Genomic DNA, 26,720 nt, shown 5'->3' on the forward strand with positions numbered 1-26,720 from the left:
AGTTAAGGAATTTTTTGACCACACAGCTGCATAATGTTTGTATTTAACGAAAATGTAAATATTACGATGATGATGATGTTTCTTATTGAATTAACTATTTTCACGAAGTAGTCATAGCCTACTTTTGGTCGAGCTATAAATAAGGAAACGCACACGGACGGGATCTGTTTCATTGCAGTATAATCTGTCATGACCGTTGGACTAATTTCTATATACTTGCACTTCAGTCATGTCATGTCAATATTAAAGAAAACAGTCGAATTATTTTATATTTTTTTTTCCTGCAATTATTATTGTATAATATATAATCGGATAGATAGACTGAGAAAAAGATTTCGCGCATATAGTTAATTAAGACACAAATTGTTTAGATGATATATTAATTGAAAAAAGTTTTTTCTATATTTACTTTATCTTATAACAAAGTCATTTTGAATCAAATCTTATTTCTCACTACTGCAATAATTAAAAGGTCATCATCAACCGTGAACTTCCACTTATAGATACTAATTAACAATATCTATTTTTTTAAAATCAATATAATTGTCTGAATCAAAAAAAAAAAAATTTTTTTTTAAATCATTTTCTCAGTACATTTTTTTACTATAAACGCATATTTTAATTCGTTATTACATGCTTAAAAATTAAATATACGACACTTTTCTTGAAATTTAAATCGAGTTTAAGTATAATAAATAATATTTCATAAAATTATATTACATATAATACAAAATCACAACATCTGTTTCTTTTTTTTTAAACTTGATTTTGTGATATTATAATAATTATTATGCGGAAGAGCGATGCGTGCAAACACTTGTGTCGCTTTATATATATATATATATATATTAGATCTACTTTTCCCTATTACAAGTGGAAGAAAAATTATACAATTAAAAATGTGCCTATAATGTATAGCAATGTCATTGCACTATTTTTTTATTTTAATTTTAAAAAAAACTTCTTTTGAAAACATTTTGTAAAATTCGATGTGTTCAATAAGAACAATGAACTATTTTTCGTATATCAAATTTTTTTGATAATTATTTTATTTAAATAATAATAAATTTAATAATATATACGGGAAATTATCTTAGTTCAACTGCACACAATGGAATTAGTAAATATTATTTTGTATACAATAGTTTTTTTTTTTTTTTTTTTTTTTTTCTTTAAAAAAATTCACAAGAAATGTGTATATAAAAAATTGTTTTTCAACAAGTGAGATTACACCTCAAAAAAATATTTTCAATAAAAAAGTAACTTTAATCGGCTATTATTTCTTCGAATACATTAATGAATAACAAAAAAAAATTAGTATTCATTTTTGTATATTTCATTTGTATTTTATTCATTTTTATTCAGTTCATTTTCATTTCATTAATATTTTTTTTTTCTTTGTTCATTTTATCTCCATTAAATTTTTATTTTATTAATTTTTAATTAAAATTAATTTTTTAAAAAATATATTATTTATAAAATTGAAAGAATATTTTTCAATACAATGACTTCATTTTAATGACTTTTAAAGAATCATTTATTGACTCAGCAAATAATAGGTTCCGCGAAATATTTTACAAAGTCTGTCAGGTTAAAACATATATTTTAGTTTAGGATGTTTTTTTGTTTCAAAAAAAAAAAAAAAGGTTTGCAGTGCATTTACAACTTTACTAATTATGATTCTTTTTTTTTTTATCTTTTTTCAGACGCTGTGCTATTTCCAGAATTATGACGACGTGTTACAAAAATGTGAGTAATTTAATTGAATTTTTATTTTTAGAAAGTAAGAATATTTCATAAATAAAAATTAGATGTGAGAATTGTATTTAAAAAAATTTGTTGAATTCAAGAACTTATTACCGGCAAAGATTTCGTAAAATTAATTTTTTTTGCAAATTATAAAAAAAAAAAAATTGGAAAACAGGTATGAAAAAAAATTTACTTGATTTTAATAATTGGTTATTTGACTATTATCAAAAAAAAAAAAAAAAAAATTATTTGAACCAATTAATTTTTGAGTCAAAGGATTATTAATTAATTGATATTTAATTTTAAATCTTTTTTTTAATACTTAATTTCCGATTCGATTACTTTTGTATAGAAAATTTGTAAATTCATGGCAAAAATTTTTTGCTTCTTTTATTTTAATTATAAAAAGTTTAAGAAAACAGTTCTTAATATAGTTATTTCATAGTAATACAATTTTTATTGTAAAATTCTTATGAAAGACAAATTTTTATTAATCAATGTTTGACACTTTATGTATCTCAAATTGTTTATTTGAAAATAATGTTTAGGCTTGATTCAAAATTTATAAAATCTGATTTCTATAATCAAATGATTGGGGATATAAAATTGGTTTTCATTATTATTTTCAATAGAAATATGTTTAAATTTTTAATTATAGTTTGCAATATTAAATATTATCGTTTTCTAGTATTTGAATTTTTTTTAAATTCAATTGAAATTATTCGTACATCAATATTAAAATTCTTGTCAATTGAAAACGTTTTTTAAAATTTCAAAATTTAGTTTATGTGGAAGTTGTTTAGTATATCACATAAAATTTATTTCTCTGACACTTTTGTCGATAAAGACACATTTTGTTACAATGTTTATATGTAAAAAACATATTTCGTGTGTTTTTACAAATAAAATATTATTTTAAGATCTTCTTTTGCCGAAAAAGGCATTGTTCGATATTTTAAATATCTCTCTCTCTCTCTCTCTCTCTCTCTTTTTCGAAATGCAAAATTCTCGCGACAAATTATTATTTCTTTGGTGCGACTTGATAATAGACACTATATAGTTAGTAAAAACAGAAAAAAAAGAGTAATCGCGTCTCCTCAAGAGCACGCGCACTCAAGAACTTTCATATTCTTCCAATTGGAGATTTTTAATTTTGTCGGATCATTTTCATCAAAATAGAGAATTTCAAGTTCGGCGAGTTTACTTGGTGCACAACATGGTCGTGGTGCTTTTCTTCTGTCCTCCTTCCAAATGAGACTTTGCAATAGAGCATGATGATGCGCTGGATTATAACGTGGTGGACATCTACCCTTACAATAGCCAGCGTCAAATGTTTTTGGTTGAATGATAAATTCAAAACCTTTTAAATCTTTAAAAATAACTGTCATTTGATGTCGACAACATTTTTTATTATCACCACGACATTCGGTACGACGACCCTTATGCAATGAGATCAATTGATCGTGTGCTCCACGTTTATTTCTTATTGTTCGACTATTATATGTTGTTGTAAATATATTGAGAACAGGTGAAAAAATTATATATTCAATTGGTATTCCATTTTGTTGTTGAAATTCCAATTGTAAAATTAAATGATGATTCTCCTCGTTCAATGTTGATAATACAGCATCAGTTAAATCGAATTCGATCCATTGCGATGCCTGAGGTTGATTTTGATTCAGTAACTTGCGTTTTGAAATTAATCGTCGAGCGGCTCCACTTTGGAGTGACTCGTAAATTAGAATGTTCAGACTTTGAATCTGATTGTATTGGCTACTGAGGAGGAACCTGAGAGTCGAATGGTCCACGGTGGAATGAATCCTGTCGGGGATGTTCAGGTGAAAGGTGAGGCTCTCAAGTGGTCTGTCATCCAATAAACCGCCACAGCAGCTTCCATTACCAGAATGCTCTGAAATTATAATAATAAAAACGAGTTTGTTATGAGAGACGATCAAGATGTATGATGAGGATCGTTAAAATAAAAAAGCGATAGGAGGGGATATCAAATATTTATACTTGGAATTTAAAAAAGGGCGTTCTCCTCGTTATTTATTTGTTCGAGATATTTCTTTTTAGAATCCATAAGGACTTTTTCTTGATATTTGTTTTTAATAGAAAAATTATATTTGATAATTGTCAAGTAACCGATAAAAAAATAAATTTTTTTTTTAATGTACAGAAAAGATAATTACAAATTTAATGATTTATTAATGAAATTTAAAAATTGGATATAATTTTTTTTTTATTAAAACAAATGGATGTTTTTTCTTTTTTTTTTGACGAATATATAGTTTTAATATTTCTTTTTTTCACATGAAATACAAATTTTTTTTGAATTTTATTCTAATTTTCAAAAAAATATTTGTGACAAAAATAACTGTAAACAGGAATGCGAATGTTATTTCAAAATGAGAGGGCTGAATGAAAATATATATTTCAAATGCTCGTTTGTATTCTCAATGAAACGTAAATTCCGTTTTCTTTTTTTTTCTCCTCAATATAATAGAATGATTTCATAATTTTGCGGGACTTTTTTTGATCTATTTTAAAAAGAAAGTTATTTTGTTTATTTTCAAAAGATCTCGCAATTGTCTTTTTTTAATTAACATCTTTTTTTTTGTTTTTTCTTTCAATAAATAAGATATAATAAACTTAAAACTATAAATATTCTTTAATATTTTTTATTTACAAAAATAAAATTTTCTTACATCAGAAAAATATTTGTTAAATAAAAAAAGAAAATTTCTTTGATTTAATAAGAAGATCTATGGAATAAATGTTAGTGAAAAAAAATAATAATTTAGTTATTTAAAAAACGGTATTTTGATAATTTTATAAAAATAAAAAATTGCACATTTTCAAAGATTGAATTCTCCGTTATCGGGATATTGAGAGCTTATTATACAACTGTTATCCAAGGATTTTCAGGGGAACAGGTATTTCAAGCGGTGTTTCTAAACAAGTTTCTTGACATCTCGATTGTATATATATATATATATATATATATATATATATATATATATATATATATATATAATAAACGACAGAAAAAAAAATGGTAATAAATTTTCTTAGAATCTTCAAAAAATATTTTTAAATATAATTTGTGTGACACTAGTTTTTATATATGTTAATTTGTTTACGTATATAATATTTATGACAAATGTACGGGAAAAAGTAAATGAAAGAAATTTTTTTGACAAGGATTTATAATATCTATATTTTCTTGCAACCGCATGCGTTTTCTCTGAAAAATTTTATATGAGACTCTATTAATCATCAAAAAAATTTTTCGATACGGAAGTGTTGTTAAGAAGAATTTATTATAGTTACTTGTATAAAATTTGCATGTAAATAAAGATTTACACCCACGATTTTGCGATTTTGGCTGACTACTTGGTATCGCAAAATAGCTTTTGATAAAGCATAAGAGAATTCAAAGTATTTGGATTCACTAAATTGGAATCGTCTCTCTCTCTCTCTCTCTCTCTCTCTCTCTCTCTCTCTCTCTCTCTCTCTCTCTCTCTCTCTCTCTCTCTCTCTCTCTCTCTCTCTCTCTCTCTCTCTCTCTCTCTCTCTCTCTCTCTCTCTCTCTCTCTCTCTCTCTCTCTCTCTCTCTCTCTCTCTCTCTCTCTCTCTCTCTCTCTCTCTCTCTCTCTCTCTCTCTCTCTCTCTCTCTCTTTTTGAAATAAACGATCAGTCGTTTGTTACATTCGACACTCAATATCCTATAATAACCGAATGAATCATGTTAACAACGCTAATAATAGTTTTATCACTTTTCTTATTCGATTATCAAAGTACAAACGAACTATTTTTAAAATTCTTTTTCCGATTGTTTTAATTAATCAATTTAATTTAATTATTTTATTTAATAACATAATTTTATTTTTAATTAATTTCATTTGAAACTGAAAATTAATTTTTTTTATTATTTATTTATTAAAAAAATATAGTTTTCTTTGCCAATAATTTAATTTACAAAATTATGTAACTTTTTGCTATTTCAAATTTTAATAGAAATCGTTTATTTCGAAAAGGTTAAAATCTCAATAAAGTCGTCAAATTCTTTTCATTATCAATAACATTTTCAAATCAATGTCATTAAAATACCATAAAATTATTTTATCTTATAATTAAAATTGAATTCATCAAACGAAAATTGACAAATCTATAAAAAAAAATCGATGATAATTTATATAGAAATTAAATTCATTTAATTTCAAAAATGCCGTGTAAAAATTCACACGCAACTCATAAAATTTTTATCAGCTATTGATGAATAAAATATGCGGTTAATGTCTTAATTTTTAAAGCAAAATTAATAACATATATAGTAACTGTTTTATTAACTTTTTTTGTAATTAATTAAATTAACTAATTTTTAATTAATTATTTAAAAACGAAAACTAGATTTAATAGTTTAATTAAGTTTTGTTAATAAATTTTATTTTGTTGACAAATAAAAAAAGACTTTTTTTTATATAAACATTTTCGATTGTGTCAGAGCGGATTTTTTCATTTTTCTCACGGCAATTAATATTTATATTTGAATTTTCATTCGTGTTAATTAGATTCAAACGAGCATATATAATAATATTTTTTTTTTTAATTCATTTTCCATCTAATTAGTTTTTTTTAGTCATTAGAAGATGCACATGTTGACATAAACGGGTTTTGTGATGGTGTTACACATTCTGATTGAAATGAGCCACGTGCGAGAAAAGATAAAAGTTAACATTAAACATGAAATAGATTTACATTTATAAATGCATATATACCTATATATAAAAAAAATTTAGAAAAACATGTATCTCAATCACTGATCTCACACGCCTGTCAACAATTTTCCACATTAAATTTTATTTCCAATATATTTTATCCTCGATGTTTCTTAAGATGAAAAAAAAAAAATTCTTTCGTTCGTGATTTTTTTTTGTGATAAATATAATGATGCTCCCCATCGAATATAACTGAAAATTATATCGAATTTTGACATATGAATGGGTCTTTTTTTACGGGGCCCATAATTATCCCATAAAAATCATTAGTTAGAATTTTCATTTTCAACAATTTTATTAGATATACAATATATAATTATTTTTTAGACAAATTTTCATTTTTCAAATTAACATTTATAAGAATTTTTTTTTTTCAAGAATTTTTAGACACCGAATTTTAATTTTGACAGAATTCTTAAAATGTCGAATTTTTATTTGTCCGAAATTGCAAATGACCGAACAATCGACGCAGAAAGATTTTGGCGCGATATTTAAAATTCATCAATCAAAAATTGTCAAAGAAAATTCTAATTGGTGGATTTTAAAAATATAGCGCCGAAATAATCTTTCTGGCGATTGTTTGTTTGGCCATTTGCAATTTCGGACAAATAAAAATTCGACGTTTTAAGAATTCTGCCAAAATTAAAATTCTTTAAAAAAAAGAAGAAATTCTGTCAAATTTTAATTTGAAAAATTAAATTTTTTTGTTTTTTTTTTTTTTTTTGAAAAATAATTAGTTGGAATAAAATTCTTTAAAATGAAAAATTTAACTAATAATTTTTATGGAATAATCATATGTACGCCCCCCTTTTTACAAATATGAATTGATGGAAAATATTTTTGTAATTAAAAATTCATTTTAGCAAAATGAAAAATTTTATTAAATTATTATAAGGGAGAAAAAATTCGGACAAATGGAAATTTTATATACAGTGAAAGAATTCGGCTAAATAGAGAGAGAGAGAGAGAGAGAGAGAGAGATAAAAAAAGAGAGAGAGAAAGAGATTTTAGCGAGGACGCATATCAATATTGACGAACTTAATAACACTTAGCAGGCATTTAAAAATGTGAAATTCGAAGGATACTTTGTCATTCGCACGCTTCATGTAAATTTTTTTTTTTTTATGAGTGTGCATTGTACATTTTAACATGCCTGGAATACCGAAGTTTATCACGACCGCGAGAGCGAGGCATGCATATAGTCGTTTTTACTGCGAAATCTTCTTCTACTTCTTCTGGCTTCGGGATTCTCGCTGGTAAGCAAATAGGTGCTTTCGCATAGAAACTGGTCGAGTCTCTCTCTTTTTTTTACACACATAGAAAAAAAACAAGGGTATGGAAATATATTCGAGACTGTATAAACGTCGTCTTTTTAAATGGCAAAATCAAATTTATCATATAAATTGAGATGTCGAAAAAAATCGATTTTATATAGGAGATATTTCACAAAAATTGTGTCGAATTTCGAGCATTAATTTTTTTTTAGCAAGGTTATATATATATATAATAGAGTTGGAATTTTTATTATATATTAAAGAATTGATTATAAATTACCTGATGGGTAAAATGTGAAAAGTCTTTTTCGCCGCTCGTGTCCGGACGTTTGTATCCTCGTAAGGTAGTCTCTGTGTGCTCTTTCATATTCGGTCTGACTTATATTCGCCTGAAAACAAAATCAATTTATCAAATCTTTAATGATGAAATCATAGGTTTTTTGCTATAATCGACTTTCGCCTTTCGATTTCACTTTTTTTTTTCATCGTATAAAAACAGATCCGATTAAAATTTTTAAGAGAAGAATTTTTTTTTTTTTATTTATTTTTAGTATAAATAGTGGAGGAAAAAATATAAAATTAAAAATCGTAATGATCATTTTTATAATAGAAAAGAGATGAATTCTTTGACGTTGCGCTTACAAAAAAAAAAAAAAAAACTCAAAAGAATAATTATGGCCTTGGAGATTTTGTCACAGGGGCGACTTAAATGACGGATTCTTCTTCTTTTTATCATTTTCGTTTGCAAACAACATTCATAATATCTTAATGGACGTAGGTGATTTTGAGAACAGCTTTGACAGAGCGCTCATGTGCATTTCCTTTCTCTCTGAGGCGCATTACGAGACGTCTACAAACGTTGAAGATGAGAAATAGGGGCGGAGTGGGTTATGAGACGATGACTCTTAACATTAAGTGAAGCGTGAAACTATAGTCACTGATGAGCAAAGACACTAAAGAGAAAAAAAGAATAAGAGACAGTATAGAGAGAGAGAGAGAGAGAGAGAAAAAAAATGCAGAAAAGTTATATATCTGTATATATAAAACAAGACAAGAAATAAGCGTGTATAATTTCCACTGTACACCTCTTCATAATGAAAAAAAGAAGTGGATATTTAACAAATCCTCTTTAAAAAAGACAACATAAACATGTTCAATAGAAATGTCAATAGAAGAGTTTTACGCGACTCGAAAAGGGAATATCTAATGTGAGAAAAAAAAATGTTTCTTTACAAAAAAAAAAATTATATTAGTTTTTTTTTTAGTTATTTAAGAGAATTCTTTAGTATAATTTTTGTGTTTTAAAATTTTCGCATTTAACGTAATTTCCCTATGATTTAATAATTTTTATTAAATTCAAATTACAGTTTAGTGGAATTTTTATTTAGTAGAATTTTTAATTAACTGAATTTTCATTTAGCTGAATTTCCACTAAATTTCACAGAAAATTAAAAGGCATTAAAATAAGCTGCAAGGCTTATTATTTTAATCCAATTTTGCTTACTTTAATCCATTTTGGTATTAAAATAAGTAAAATTGGATTAAAATAATAAGCGTTGCAGATTATTTTAATACCTTATAATTTTCTGTGTTGTCAGAAATTCCGCATTTATTAGAATTTTAATTTAATACAATTTTGCATTAAATTTTAATTTTCATTTAATCAAAAAATATTCATTATACAGAATTTTTATTTAGCAAAATTTCTGGATAACGTAATTTTCATTTAACCGTATATCCATTTAGCCAAATTTCTCATTTAAAAGAATTTTCCTTAGCATATATAGTTTGGATTTAGTCGATTATCCATTTTGCAGAATTTTTATTTAGCAAAAAAATTTTTATTTAAGTTTCCATTTTTACGGAATATTCATTTAGCATGAATTCTTAGCGGAATTTCCATTTTTGCACAGTTTTCATTTAACCGAATCGAATGTAATTATTTTGCAGAATTTTCATTTAACAGAATTCCAAGTTAGTGAAATTTCTATTTAACCAAATATACATTTAACATTACTGTTTAAGAGAATTTTCATTTAGCAAAATGTTTATTTAGCCAAAAATCAATTTAACAAAATTGCATAAGTGGTCAAATATAGAAATTCGGTAAATTATAAATTTTGCCTTTTTGATAATCGGCCATGTATATAGAAATTTTTGTAAAATTAAATATCGATTCTACACCCAGAGAAATTTTTTTTTTTGCATTTATATTTAGAATCAAATATATAAAAATATATTTGTCTCAGAGCCTAATGACTTTATTTGTTTGAAATTAAATTTAAGTTAGCAGAAATAATATTTTATTTAGCGTAAATAAAATTTTGATTTAAACTAGAAATAAATATTTATTTTGCTCCGTGAGAAATTATAATATATAAATTGAAATAAAAAAAATTGTGTTTACAAAAAATTTCCTGAGTATTGCCGAGAAAAACATATTCTTCCATCTTGGAGTGTGATGTTATATTGAATCTGTGCTTTTAACGGTCTCATAAAATGCCAAATGTATGACATGTGGTTTTATGGAAATTAGCAGAATTGAGAAGAAAAATAGAAAATGTCGTAAAATAGAACAAAATATAAATTAAGTGAAATTATTTCTTGTATTTTTTTTTTAAAAACAAGTAATTAAATTTTTATGTTTGCCCTTACTGTACAATTTTTTTTCAATTATTCACATTTTTACATTTTCTTTTAATTATTTCGTTTAAAATCCATCGAATTTGTAAATTACCAATATTCTAAATTCATATTCATTATAATGTCTCAGTAATTTGTTTGATTATGTAAATTAATGAAGAATTTGTAAAAAAAAATTGATCATAAATGGAAGTTGAAATCTATAATGAGTTTTGCAAATGATTCCGCGCTCAGACGTTACATAAAAGGGATCAAGAATTTTTCTAGTCAGTTATTATAATATATATATATATATTTAAAGGAAATGTACATATAGATTGTATCAATGGTATATATATATATATATATGGGAATAAGGAGATAGTTCAGGGTTTTATAGATAAGTGACTATCATTTTATTTCTCTCTGCTATATATATGTATAAGTGGAAAAATTGTCATTTTATGTTTGAAGAGTTATATAGTGGATAATGGGGTGGTAACATTTGTAAATTCTTAAAGAGAGACGATAATTTTTGAGTCATGCCGCCAAGCAATTATCTCTCGCTGGCTACTCTCGTGAATCAATTTAAAGGCCTAAGTTCAATTGTCTCGTAAATCAACGCTCACGGCTCTTCATCCGCCTCCGCGCTTTTTCTACTCTATCTTGCGTCAATTTATCGTTTCTGGGTGAACGTCCCATTCATAACTTGTGCGATTTCATAATTTTCATAACTCGCAAGTATTTTATTAACAAGAATTCTATCAATGGTGTGATATATGGTGCATCATCACTTTTTAATTTGCACAAAAGAAAATCTACTTTTTTTTTCACCTTTGTTTGTGTTTTTTCTTATTTTCGCGATAAATCTGCATTTTTTTTCAATTATCTTATTTTTTATTTTTACTATAATTATAATTATTATTATTATTATATATTTTTAAATTTATTAAATATTTGTATATTTTTTTACAATTTAAAAATAATAAAATTTCTAAACAAAAATATAATTTAAAACGTAAACATTTTTAAATAAAATAACAAATGTCTAATATTTAGAAAAATATCTGTAACAGTAGGAAAATTAACATATTTTTAATTTTTAAGGAATTTTTAAATATAAATTTATTTAATTCAATATTGGTTACTTGACTATTGTTAAATAAATATTTTTTTGAACCAAATAATTTTTGAGTGAATTAAATTTTTTTCAAATACAGAAATTATTGGTTTAAATATACAATTTATTTGATTCGAATAAAAGTTATTTGATATAATAAAATATTTATTTGATAATATGTAATCGATTATTTAAACCCACTTGGAAAGATTCCCCAGAAAGTGCCCCCTGGAGGTTCTATCAGAATTCCGCCAGAATTTTCAACGTAATTCCGTCGAAATTCCATCGGAGTTCCGACGGAATTCCAACGGAATTAGGACTCTAAAAATTTTGAAAAAATATTAATCGAAATTCCGTCGGAATCCCATCGGAAATTCTTTGGAACTCCGATGGAATTTAGACGGAATTACGTTGGAAGTTCCAGCGGAATTCTGATAGAACCTCCAGGTGGCACTTTCCGGAGAATCTTTCCAAGTGCGAATCAAATTTTTTTTTCAGTTTAGCAAAAATTCGGTTTATTTTCTATTTATACTAAAAAATACTTTATTCTAATTAAATTGTTCCTTTATGTTAGGAAATTTTGTATATATATATATCTATAAAAAAAATCATGAATTCAATTGAAATTTGTACTATTTTTATTCTTTTCAGATTCTAAACATATGTGAATGAACCTTTTGCAATGGCGAGACTCTATATAAGAAATCAGGAGAAAAAGACATTTCCGGTGAGACGAGAGAGATTGACAAGTTCATCAATGGTGAGTAAATTTTTTTTTTTTTTTTTATTTTTGGCAACATTTTTTTTTTCTTTTACATGATTTTTGCATAAAGCATATATATAAAAATTCTATTGTTAGGAAATGTATTTTAAGTATATGTGACAAGTCATTGTGTCGAAAAACTATATTGAGAGTTTCAAAGATAAGTTTATTTTTTTGGCGTCTTTATCATCTATTGAAGTTTATCGTTTGGGTGAAGAGTCTTGAACGACATACATATATGCCGAAAAGTGTCGTAATTTTTTTTTTAATTAATATTCCAGCACACAATCAGTTTGGCATTTGGTGCCAAGATTTTTTTTTTTAGTAATTTAAAAAAAAAAAAGAAAAAAAAAACTATCAAAGATTATTATGAAACGAACTATTTAATATTAATTTTTTATTATAAAAATAAATCTATATGTAAGCGAGTTTGAAAGACAACCATTGAAAAATTAGCTCTCGGGGTTAAATTACTCGTAAACATAGAATGCTTGTGTGTTTCTTTTTTACAAATAATGAAAGCAGCTTATTTTACATTCATGGGAGAAATTTTCTTATATATTTATGAAAAGAAATCTATCTGGTGGTTTTTTTTATATAAAAGCTAATAATTAATTCTTTTGTTTTGAACGAGTATGTTAATTTGAAAAAAGGAAGAAATTTAATAGCTTAAGAAATGTTTTTTCTTCATTTTAATTAGGTAATTTAATTTTTTTCGTGCTTCAAATTCTTTGTATATGGCATTTTACTATTCATGACAAAAAAAAAAAAAAAAAAACGATGATTATTAATTATAATTTTCCGAATATATGAAAACAAATATGTTGTAATTTTTAAATAAGTAATTTATTTATAAATAAAAAAAAGAAGTATAGAATATGGGGGGGGGAAAAGTGGGAAAACGTATGTGAAAAAAAGATAAAAAAAAGGAATATTAAAATAAAAAAACAAAAACGAAATAAAATAGAAAGTGAAATTGAACAGTTATTACGGAGGCGGTGAGAGGATGTATCGCAATTAAGATACATCTTAATACACTGTAAGAGTAGTCCTTTTAAGATTCGTTGAGCGAGTTGAGTGAGATGAAAATATTTGTGTTACACACGCTTCTAAGTACACTTGTAAAGTGAATAAAGAGTCAAAGGCACAACTGTGCTCACGTGTTGAATGGATCATTTTATGATTGCAAATCTGCAAAGACTGTTAATTATTGAATTTTTCGTGGGGTATAAATATTTTTAATTTTATTGGAAAAATTTTATTAAAAAAAAATTTGGTTTTTTTCAGTTTATTTAAAAAAAAAGTTAATAATTATAACCTTTTTCTTAAACTTTGATGTATTTAATAAGCAAAACAAAACTTTTCGTATTACTATTTATATTAACAAGTATTTATTTTTTAGTACTCTATACAAAATTTTATATTGATCAACAAATTTTATTACCTATTTCTAAATTTTACATACATTAATTTTTCTTATCTCGCGTCAAATGAAATCTAATGAACAATATTTATGGATCAACAAATTACAATGATTTTAATGTCCCTGTCAATGAATTATAATATGTTGTTTTTATTATATAAATATAAAAGTATTATAAATTCTAAAATTTCTTTCTTTGACAACTGGAAATTATAATCAATCGTGAAATGTGTTTTTTTAATGCCTTGAGGGGGTAAAATGCAAATGAAATTTAAATTTCAAAAAAAAAAATTTATTGATTATGAAATATGAGAGATAAAATGTAATATAGAGAAGGTCAATCGAACGATTTGTAGAAACAAGAGAAAGGAAGAAGTGTCATCGTCAGAGTGATGATGATGATGATGATAATGATGTCGGAAAGAAAACATATAGGGAACGTACGTACTTTACTGTAACAGACTTGACCCACATTGTATAGTTGTGTATATGATATGATTCATATGAGTGCAATTTTTTTTTTCCACATTTTTTGCAAACATTTCAAGGTGTAAAATTTTTTTTCTAATTGTTAAAAAAATGTTCGACATTTCCTTTTGATGAATTTTTCCTGTTTTTCACTTTTCAACATTTTTATTATTATTATTATCACAAATAGTTAAAATTTAATCAAAATTAGGATTAAAGAAATAATGTACCTTTTTTTAATATATCATAATTTTTTTTCTATTTAGATTCAGGACGCATGATTATGTTCTAAAAATCATTAGTCATAATTTACATTTTATCGAATTTTATTTGTCCTAATTTAGTTTTGAGCCGAATTTTTATTTGTTCGAAATAGCATTTTGCATAATTTACATCAAAGCGATTTTCTATATTACAGAATTTTTATTTCTTTGAATTTTTATTTGTCAAAATTTTTATTTGCTCGAATTTTCATTTAACATAATAGGCATTTTAAAGAATTTTTATTGGGTAGAATTTCATTGAATAGAATATTCATTCAGATGAATTTTCATTTGTTCGAATTATTATTATTATTTGATATAATTTCCATATAATCGATTTTTCATACTACAGAATTTTTACTTAATCGAAAAATCATTTAATAGAATTTCTAATTGATAGAATTTTCATTTGTCCGAATTTGCAAATGCGGCCGAACAAACAATCGACAGAAAGATTTCGGCGCGATTTTTAAAATCAACCAATAACAATTTTATGGATAATTTTTGATTGGTTGATTTTAAAAATCGCGCCAAAATCGTTTGTTTGTTCGGTCATGAAAACAAATGAAAATTCTATCAATTAGAAATTCTATTAAATGATTTTTCGGTTATATAAAAATTCTGTAATATAGAAAATCGCTTTGATGTAAATTATGCAAAATGCTATTTCGAACAAATAAAAATTCGGCTCAAAACTAATTTAAACGTAATTTCTAATTTTATACTTTACTCAATTTTTAATAATAACAATGACTTTCCGCGATTACTGAAAGTAATGCAAGAATTGTGAAAAATAAGGAAACTTTGCAACTGGAATTAGTTATTGTGGAAAAAAAGAATCTGACGTAAAAAAAAGAAGAAGAGTTGTATTTATGTCGTTAGATAATTACATTGTCACAGTAGAATATTACAGGAGAGACAATTGGAAAAGATTGATCTGTGATGTTATCGTGTGTAAATTTATAAGGTTGCGGAACTCATTTATATAGTTTATATAATTTTTTTTTTTTATTAAATTTTTCCTCAATTTTTTTTTTCGCTTTCATTGTTAAATTTTCAATATATTAAAAAAAGGAATTTAAATTTTGCGTCCTATATATAGTTTCATTTTTTTTTCTTTCATTGACGTGGGATAAAAAAAAAATTCATTGCGTCAATATTTCAACGGAATCCCAGAATATTTTTCCCGTTAGTGAGTTCGGTTCTTTTTCTATAGTTTTATTCCTTTTTCAAATGACGATGAGGATAATACTTGTTTTTTGTGCTTGTTTAATCGAATATTGATAGATTGATTATTATTCTATAGATTTAATGATAGGATAGAAAGAAATATTTATTAATATAAATATTTAGAAAATATTTTTTTAATATTAATAAATATTTATTAATATTTGACAGGTCTATTCTTAAAATATTATAATACATCGAAAAAAATATGGTATTCTTACGATATGTCAGTTTTTAAATTTATTGTTCCTTTTTTTTTAATTAAAAAATTGAAATTATTTTACTAGAAAAAATATAATAATAAAAAAAAAATTTGTAAATGTAGAATAAATTATTTTTTGTATTTATATTTTGGTATTTTCTATATTCTATAAATAGTTTGGAAAATATATATTTCGCAGACTTTTAAATGAAAGTGCAAAGTGGCATCGATCTGTCGCAGCTCGTTGTCAGCAAATATAATATAATTATTGCCTAAGAGATATCGGTTCCCCTCTAATTATTATCAACGCATTTATCCCATAAATATCTTCTTTTTTTTTTCTTACTAAAATATCGGAGACAAACGCCAAAGTGGATCAGTGTTTCGTAATTCTAAAGCAAGTACATTAAAATAGTTATTAATGTGATATAATAATTATATTCTCTTTTTAGAAACAATTTTAACCGCGAGAGCTTGGTCTGTCATTGAATTTATCCTAATCATTTAATTTCAAGTTTGTGATTTCTTAGAAGGATAAGTTAATGTTTTAAACTGAGAAAAATTGCATCAAAATTACTGTAATAAATTTTTGTTTTAATTTTAGTATTATAACATCAGTGAGAATAATATTTGTGATAAGATTACTTATTACAAATATAAAATATTTTAATTGAATTCAGTAGATTTTTCATTTTTTTAAATATTTTTTTTTAGAGGAAAAATTTCTTTTTAGTATAATAAATTGTTGATGCGCGTTATTAAAATTTATTTATTTAAAATATTATTTTAAATTAACATCAAGGTTTGTATTTTTATAGAAGAATTATTAAACCATTAATCAGGATTTTCTTTTAAGAGCCACTAAATTTTTGGATTAATGTAATTTAAATATACCTTTTTGGTGTTTACTTGAAATGTGAAAAGCATATTACAGTTTTTTTTTTATGAACAGCTAAATCATTGTCGCTAGCAAGAAAAATACATTTTTTATTATTATGTCATTTTACTGGCTTTTAAAATCTTTGAAATTGATTTTTTATTATTATTTATTCATTATGCTTGATGAAATTTTTATGAGTTATAAAAAAAAATATTTCACAACTAAATTTTTGACCCGTCTAGACATCAACAATAATTCAAATGTTTTACAACTTTATAAAGTATATCTTTTTTTTTGATATAGATTTTTATTATTTTTTTCTCTGATTGAATATCTAACACAAAAATTATAATACCGATTGTTCTATTTTTCTACAATTTTGTTTTTCTTTTATCTTTTAATGTGTCACTTTAATTAAAAATTTTAAACAGTTTTATTGAAATGAGATACATAATTAAATTTCGAATTCCGGTTTACTGATTAGTCAAAGGTTAAATTTTTGCATAAAATATAAAATGTTAAATATTTAATATGCTTATTTATGTAATATATATATATAAATTTAATACGAACTATTGATAATACAGAAGCCGTTGGTTATGTCTTGTCTCCCGCATCTCTTCTCACGTAATAATTATATTTTCTCTGCTTTTTTACTTCTTTTTATCTTGTGATTTTGACCTCGACTTTCGAATTCAATTAGAAAATTAAAAAAAAAAAAAAATGAATCAGAATAATATATAGAATATTGCAAGACAAGTGATTGCATGAGGTCGTTAGATCCGGACTTATTAGAGTGAGAGAAATACCTGGACCCGATAATAGATTTACCGACAAGTTTCATGATTATAAAGAGATCTACTTGCGGAATTTCTTAGACAACATTCTTTAAATACCTTGTCGAGACACTTATCACATTTAATCGATATTAAATTGTGATACGACAAAATACCGTCACTTCCTTGTCTTAATAAAAAAAAATCGTAATTTCGATCAATTGATTTCAATTTTTTATCAATTTAATAAATGGAAAAGTGGTTTACAAATAATGATACAAAAAAAAATGTATGTAAAATTTACAAACACAAAAATAGTAAAAAAAAAATTGCTGATCAATTTTTTTTTTTTTAATTGAGTAAATGTGTTCCCTGATTTTTGAAAATAAATATTTTCCTTGACATTTTCCATCTGTCATTTCTAATTTGATTAATTATAAAGGATTAAAATATTTATAAATTTTTTCTTTTGATTAATGAATTTTATTTTATACGAATTTCTTTACTGTATCTTCATTTATTTATTATTATTTTTTTTACTGATTTGTCAAGTATCATTTTGCTGACCCGTTTCCTCACGGATTTCAATTAATTTATGTCTCATTTAGAGGATACCCTTTCCTCTCGATAGAAGCTAAATTTAATCATTCAAAACAAGACGACAGTTGTTATTTTCATATACATGACAACTTGCATTTTTGCGAATAATGATATCTCGTCATTTTTATATATTATCTTTCCGTTTGATTGCAATTTTATTTCGATTTTTTTTTCTATTATTGTTTACTCGTACATTAACCTTTTCATTAATATATATTATACAATATTTAATTTAAAAAAAAAATTCCTTATTAATTTAAAAAAAAAAATGATTTAGAAATTCATTGAAAAAAAATTCATTCATTATTTTTCTTCTTTTTTTTCATTCATAAACATTTCCATGAGAGGCAATATCAATTACGTAAAAAAAGAATAAATGAATTGAAGGTGACTGTAAGATTTTTTTAATTTAGAATGAGTAAAATTCATTATTGAAAGAATATTTAAGATTTATAGTTCAATATAAAATGGGATTCCCGTGGACGTTTCCTGGATTTTTCTTTTTAAAAAAATAAACAATGATTCATTGAAATGTATTTTAAAATTTTGCTCATATGTTTCTTCTTTTTTTTTTTGTTATATAATTTTTGTCACTTGTTTTTTTTTTTTTGTTATTGTTCCATTTTTGTATAGGTCTTTTTTTTGGGGTATTAATATACATTTTTATTACGGGGAAAAAATAGTTGATTTTAAAAAATCTTTCCTTTGGTTAAATATACGGTATTGTAGAATTTTTTTTTTTTTTTTTTTTTTTTGCAATATATTTAGAAAGTAAATGCAAATATCTCTCGGTGGTTTTCTCATGGGCGGATGAGACTTGTCTCTTCACACGTTGAACTCACTGAGTTCAAAATGATAAGAACTTGAGAACATGGGTTAAACAAACTACCTGCTTTTTATTGTTTTCGACATTGTATAGTGTAAACGAGACACGCCTATTGTTATCAGTTTCTGAAAAAAAAATTATTTTTTTATTTATTTTTCTTTATTTTTAAATTTATAAATTGTAAAAAAAAGTTTGAAAAATTAACGGTATTTAACTTCAGTGCCACAGTCGCAGGGTTTAGAATTCTGTAACAGAGAATTTCACCCATAAACCCTTGTATAGTTTTTTTTTTTTTTTTTTTTTTTTTTTTTAAATTACACACGGTGTGTTAAGTTTCGTTATACAATCGTTTGTGCCTCTGCATACTTTAAAAAAGCTTTTGTTAAAATTTTTTAAAAATTAATTAAATAGAAACTTGGGAACAAATTGTTCTTTTAGTAGATGTTTTAGTTTTCTTTTTTTGTTTAAATTAGAAATTTTTTTAAAATCTTTTATTAAAAATTATAGAAGGCAAATCTGATTCATTAACACCTGCGCTGATTTAAAATATTATTGTTTCGTTATGTTTTATCTGTTTCACATAAGTTATATTATCAAGTTACATCGAATTTATAATTTATTCAGAAGCTTTCCCTGAAGACAATTAATGTTTGAGGAAATATTGACTAGATTTGTTAGTAAAAGAGAGAGAGAGAGAGAGAGAAGAAAATGAAAGTATGTCAACGTAACTTGAATTTTTTTTCTTGTTTTATATCAAGAATATGATTAAGAATTGGTGAAAAGGTATTAAAAAAAAATCTTTTGAATTTTGCTTACGTGCGAAAAAACACATCTTCTTTTGAAATTTTTTAACGGTTGTATAATTTATATATTATGATTCTCTATTCCTATACTGGACACGGTCAAATAATTGAAAACAATATAAATAACGAGAGAGAATAATTTGTCAATGATTTAATTTATTCATGATTATAAAATTTTAATTTTTTTTTTGCTATAAACAAATTAAACGGAAAGGACTTTTTTTAAAATTTTAATTATCGAATTATTTAAACCAAAAATAAAATTTTAAAACTATTATGCTAAAAAATATTTAATTATCGATAAATTGTATCAGATCAATATTATAGAGATTATGTAATGGAATTAACCTAAAAAAAGAAGGAAATCATTTAAGGAACGCGATTAATGCAATTTTTACTACAAGGTCGCTAAAAATATTTCAAACGGCTTGTAATATGCAACGATGACGTCCATGCGGTTATATATATACTTTTCTACCACCTGTTGCTTTAATACACGCTACTATTATTACCAAAGGTCATAAAACTTTTCAAAATTTTAACAGCAAAAAAAAAAAAAAAGTCAGATTAGCAGACTATTGATAAAATCTTTATAATAATATGTTTTTATATAATTTTAAAAATATTTATTTTTTTTCTATTATAATTATATAATTATAAAATCTTGTATAATTGATTTTTTTTCTCTCTCTCTCTCTCATTTCAAAAACAAAAAAGTTTTCTATTTTTATCTAAAGTGATGATGTTTCTTTTATGCGTAGTCTTTTATTGGAAAAGGTGATTATTACCTTAATTTTAAGAGGTCGAGAGGAATACATTTTTTTTTTTAGCTTCTCTCCTTTTAACCTCTTTTCACTTATAGTTGATCTCGCGAGCATTATAAATATAAGAGAATAAATGTATATTGTAAGTATATAGAAATCAAAGAGAGATACTTTCGCGCCTATAAACATTAATGTCATATACATATATGACGGGCAATTTAAACGCTTGATCTCAATAAAAACATATACATATACCTGTCTGCGGTATTCATTCGACAATTATTTATTTTTTTCTTTAAAAAAAAAAAAGATTTACATATTTCTTCATATAAAACGGGGAATTATTGTTTTATGACTTGACTTTATTTCTCCATATATTTTACAGAAAAATATTAAAAATTTATTTTCATATTTATTTTTTTTTTGCTTTTTAAATATTAACGATATAAAAAAATAGTTTTTTTTTAAAGTGAAAATTTGGTTTTTTTTCTTCATTGATCTCAATATATTTATAATAAAGAGATTAGGAAATTTTTTGTTATTTTTTTTTATTTAAAGTTGCGTGTTTATTTATATGGTTTTTGATGAAGATTATCTTTCGAGTTTCATCTGTGCACGAAGAAACATTCTCTTATAAATAAGATATACAATGTTTATCTGATAAAAGATGTTAAGTGCTATATAATTCAAGTAGATGCTGTGAATAATGAGGTAATGAATCTTTTGAACATACATATATATATGTATATACTTATTATATATATATAGACACAAAACATGTCAATCTTTGTCAAATTGTAAAAAATATCTTTTTCTCATGACTTGTGTTTATTATTTTTCAATTTCATTTTTTTTTTCGCTTATAAACGGTAGAATTATTGAAGGTCTTCGAAATATAGTAATTATCATCAATTTTGATTGACTTATTTCTCGTTTCAATGTACTTATCTGATACATTAATTCGTCCCTGGTTGCATATATGTATATACATACGTAAATTACATGAAATTACATTGATTTTCCTCTCATTTTGTATTCCATAATTATAATCGTTAAAGTTATTTATATAATTTTTCCTCATGAAAAAGAGAAATTATTTAATTTTTATTTTTGATACTTTGATTTTTAGAGATTGAATATATAAGATTTCATTTTGCAATGAGCAATGTAAATAAGATTATTTATTGATTCAAATTTTTTTGCACATTATATATAAAGAGAAGTGATGACAAAAATCATTATTGAAGAAATTATCCTCTTAAGATTTATCTTTTTTTTTTTTTGCGTAAATTTTAATGCGACTTCTAAATTTAGATAATATTTTCTCTCCGGGAAAAGAATTAGGTGTTTGTTATAATTAAAATATGATGAAATTTATAGGTAAAGATGAAATTTTCTAGATTGTTGAACGAGAGAGAGATTTCAATTTATTTCCTGTCATAAATATTTATATATATGTATATATAGTAACATATCTCTTTAAGAGGGAAAATATATTTTTAGATTGAAAATTATTATCGATGAAAATGCAATAATCGGATGTGCCTTTGGTGCCTTATGAAAATTCACGTAATTCGCGGCTTTTATCGATCGACTTTGCAGCTAGAATACATCTCTCTTTGCGTGTTCTAGTCTACATTGTTTTTGTTATCGATGCGCAAACGACATTTACTCATATATATATATATATATATATATATATATATGTAAACGACAACCCTTTTAGAACAGTGTCAATGAACCTTGCATTATATGCATCTTGAAACGCCAAGAGATGTCATAAAAATGTTCGTGTACATGCAATGCTGATTGAAAAGAATTCTATTAAAATACCGTTTTTCTGTTCAGGTCTTTCATTCGAGAATTTAGGATAAGGTTATACTCGCGTCTGCAATTTTCCAGATAAAACGTTTTTTTTTTTTTTTTTTTATTGTTTTCTCCCCATTTTTGACAAAGTTAATACTAATTATTTACTAATTACTATTTACTAATTACTATTTACTAATTACTATTTACTATTTACTAATTAATTACTAATTATTGAATTAATTATTCATCAAATACTTAATTAATTATATTCTTCAATTATTTAATTAATTATTTAATTAAATAAAATATTCATAAATAAATAATCAATAATTATTCTTTAAAATGCATTCAGAACTTTAGTTATATATATAACTATTTACAAATTAAATAATTATCAGTTTTAACTAATATAATTATTATTTTTCATTAATTTATTATTACCGAATAATAATGTACGATGTTTTAGAAAATATTTAATTTATTATAAAAACTATGCGCACATAAGATTGAATTGAAATGGTAAAGGTATATAATTTTTTTAATTAGGTCGCGACTGTTAATTTAATTAAATACATATATTTATTAGGTGTAATTTTTTATCATTTGGTTAAAAGTTAATTTTTTTTTTTTAATTCTTATCCCCGATTTTTTATATACTTTATTCTTATTTTTGTCGGTCGTGAATTGTATAGTGTTATAATCTTTTAATCATTAAAATTTAGTAGCTGCTTGAACTGATAAAATATCTCAGAAATTCAGAATCGTATTTTTATATATATATATATATATGTTGCTCAAAACTCGTGTCGACTTCTTTTTTTTAAATATATAAAATAAAATTATTTTGAACGTTTAAACTTCATGGGTTTTCATTATCGTCATTTCATTTGATTGTTTCAATATCTTTTTTTTTGAAATAAAATAATGATCGGATACAAATAACACTACTTTGATTACTTGACCTATAAAGACAGAATTCGTGATTTAATTTTTTTAAAAAGAATTTTTATAAAAGAATTTAATGAATTTACATATTAAAGTAAAATTGATTAATTTTTTTTTCTTTATTATATCGAAATGAAAAGAAAATAAAATATTGTCGGCTTAGAAAAAGAGAAGATTTTTATTTTCAATAATTTATTATCGCAAGAGATCTTCACACTATATATATACTTGTGTGTGATGTAATTTATTTAGAGAAAGTTAAAGATCAATCTTATTAAATGAATGAGCTCGTAATTAAATTAACAATTGCTTGATACATTTTTATCAAATGGTTTAAAGTAAACAGAATTTCTGACATTATTATGTATTAATATTAAATATAATATTTTTATCAAAGAAGCATTCATATATGTATATGTTATAAAAGATGTGTAGAGAAATATAGTTATAACTGAAAGATAATGTTCTTCGTCTTCTATATAGACAGTGATTAGTGTAACGCTATTATTGAATTCAGATTTGAACGGAAATAATTTTCTAACTATCACTTAAATAAGCAGTTTCATTTTCATTTATTTTATTATATGTTATTTTTAAAAAATAAAATAACATTTTGATTATATAATCAGTAATATATTAAATGTTCATTGTTAAATTAAATACTTTCTCATGTTATCGTAATTATATATATAAAATATATAAATAATATATATTTATAATTTATTAATATTATATATTTAAAAATTATAATTTCAAACTATTTGGAATGTGTCGAAGCGATTTTGGAATTATTTTTATACCTGCATCTCCGAGATGTATACATTAAAGTACAAAGGGAAGGTCATAAATAATGTGGTTGAAATATCCTGAAGATAATTCAATTAGTTGCAATTTGTATATAGACCTGTTTAGACGTGGTCAACGGGAGTGTATAATTTTAAAATCGTGTTAAAAAAAATTCCTTTTATGGTTTTTCGGTTTTGATAATTATAGCGAAAAAGTTTCGGTAGTGCTTCGAATTTTTTTTTTTTATTCACAAACGAAAATTTTTTAAAAATTTTAAATTTTTTCGGGAGTGTTTCGAAATTCTTAAAATTCCGTGTATTTTCCGACATACCTTGTCCGAAATGATACTAGTGATACATCGGTTGCAGACTAAGGTTAGACATAATTAATAACGTTTTTCTACAAAAAAGAAAACTAAAAATAGACGGTATTCTATACTTGTTGGATTATTAATTCTTATTGATTTTGATTAGATTCATACTGATTTGTAGGATCATTAATTATACTGATTGTGTTTTCTTTTAGAAATCACTAGGTTTTTGTATAATGATTTGGGTTTTCAAAATCTTCTGTTTCACAGAAAATTAAAAGGCATTAAAATAAGCTGCAACGCTTATTATTTTAATCCAATTTTGCTTATTTTAATCCATTTTGGTATTAAAATAAGAAAAATTGGATTAAAATAATAAGCGTTGCAGTTTATTTTAATGCCTTTTAATTTTCTGTGTTGGTTTTCTAAAAAGTAGTGTTTTAATTCTTTTTAAAGCTTTAGAAATTTCGCTACTTTCGTCAGTTCCTTTTTAACAAGTTTTCTACTTGCAAACAGTAGTACCTGTAGTAGTTTCTTCAATAATTCAATAAAAATTACTAATTTTCCATAACGTTTTAGTAGTTTCTTAATAGGAATTATTTAATTTCTATATAAAATCAGGAGTCATTCTGCATCAGTACCGATTAGAAATTCAAATGTAATATCAAAAATCAACTGCACTGAGAAAAATATGCTATTGAATCAATAGCATTTCTGCCAAAGGTATAAAAATTATTAATTCAAAAGCATATGCTATAGAATCTATAAAATATTTTACAAATTTTGTAGCATATGCTTTTGAATCAATAATTTTTATACCTTTTGCAGAAATGCTATTGATTCAATAGCATATTATTCTCAGTGTGGTAAACATTAAAAAAGTTTAAAATAGCGAAAGATTTCACTAAAATAGTGAAAGATATATTAACTGAAACAATTAAAAATTTTGCTATATTACAGTTAAATCTTTCGCTGTTCGAGATGAATTTTTTTTTTTCCCCATATCTAAAAGGAAATTTTTATTTCTCATTCTTGTTACTATCTTTCTAAATTTAGAGTGCGGTTATTTTCATGACTGCTACTATTAATTATATATTATCACATAAAACGAAGAAAAGAAGGAGAGTAGGTACCTTGGTTGGATCAGGTATCCTCTGGAGACCGAGACCCTCCACGATGCTGGACCTAATCGTCTCTAGGTCTTCTTCCTCAAGACGACGTTTAACATTGCTTCGTTGCTCGAGGATATCGTTATCCTCCTCATCTTCAAAATCAAAACTATTCACATTGATCATCTCGAAAGTCTGATCGTAATTGCTAATTTTTTTCGTTTGCTTAGGCATTGGTACACCTGTCACAATAGTACTACACATCCACGTTAAAAATAGTAAATTAATGATAAAAATACTTTTCGTTTTTACACGTGATTGTTGTATCAATTTTTTGTCACTAACGAGAAAATTTCCCCCCCTTTTATTTTGTTGATTTTTCAGCCACCGTTTTTGTTGTTTAATCGCTCTATAACCGTCAATGGACCCAACGCGGAATTTCTTATCGGTATCTCGAGATTCCAAGTGAGTTATTAAGTGCTTGCCCATAGCCAGCTATAGAAGCTCGTGGCCTGGGCCAGGTACTCGTGTGCATGTAGGTACTCGTGGGGGGAAGGGGTCAATCGTTCCCTGGTGAACCCAAGAGCCGCAACAACCGACCACCCATGTGCACTAAAATCAATTTTTTGATTTTTTTTTTTTTTTAGAAAAAAAATTAAATAATAATCCAAAGTGCTATATCACATGTCGAAATTCTTTTTTCATTTAATAAAAAAAAAAAAAATATTACACTAGGTCACACTATTATTATATTACTACTCAACTGCCAGTTGACATTGCACTTAATATTAACATCACTCGATGATCCATTTCTTTGTTTTATTGATTTTTTTCTAATATCGTGATTATTTATCATTTCTCTATTTTAATGATGTATACTGATTACCGGCACATGACTTTTTGATAATAAATATTTGAAAGAACCGACGATCCTGCACGATCGAGTGCCGCGTGTCGACTGTTCACTGCTGAGCATTGCCGCGGAATGTATATAATGTATATATATGAGGGGCTTCGGCGCAGCATTAACTCGTTCATAAGAGCCTTCATTTTCGCCTCCAGGAATATTTGAGGGTCCCTTGTCTTTAATAATAATAATGTCATTAATCTTTAATCATTTGGCTCATATAATAAATTTTTCTTGCAATTCTCATACATGACAATTCTTGTTTAAACCGGATTCAAATCATGTTATTTCATTTCGTTATAAAATAAATGAT

At 24.7% G+C, this 26,720-nt stretch overlaps 1 protein-coding gene across 1 annotated transcript; it reads right to left on the minus strand.

The window, feature by feature from the left end:
- Nucleotides 1-2,304: 2,304 nt before the first annotated feature.
- On the minus strand, nt 2,305-26,456 carry LOC127285509 (protein dbl-1). The gene is made up of 3 exons (XM_051311565.1): nt 25,525-26,456; nt 8,085-8,193; nt 2,305-3,658 (listed from the first exon to the last, which is right to left on the minus strand). The coding sequence occupies exons 1-3, from the start codon at nt 25,987-25,989 to the stop codon at nt 2,847-2,849; spliced, it is 1,386 nt and encodes a 461-aa protein (XP_051167522.1). The 5' UTR covers nt 25,990-26,456; the 3' UTR covers nt 2,305-2,846.
- Between the last annotated feature and the right edge of the window lie 264 nt (nt 26,457-26,720).

Source organism: Leptopilina boulardi, unplaced genomic scaffold (genome assembly GCF_019393585.1).
Source record: "Leptopilina boulardi isolate dan_hultmark-lab unplaced genomic scaffold, ZJU_Lbou_2.1 LbouV2_333, whole genome shotgun sequence".
Lineage (NCBI taxonomy): Eukaryota > Metazoa > Arthropoda > Insecta > Hymenoptera > Figitidae > Leptopilina > Leptopilina boulardi.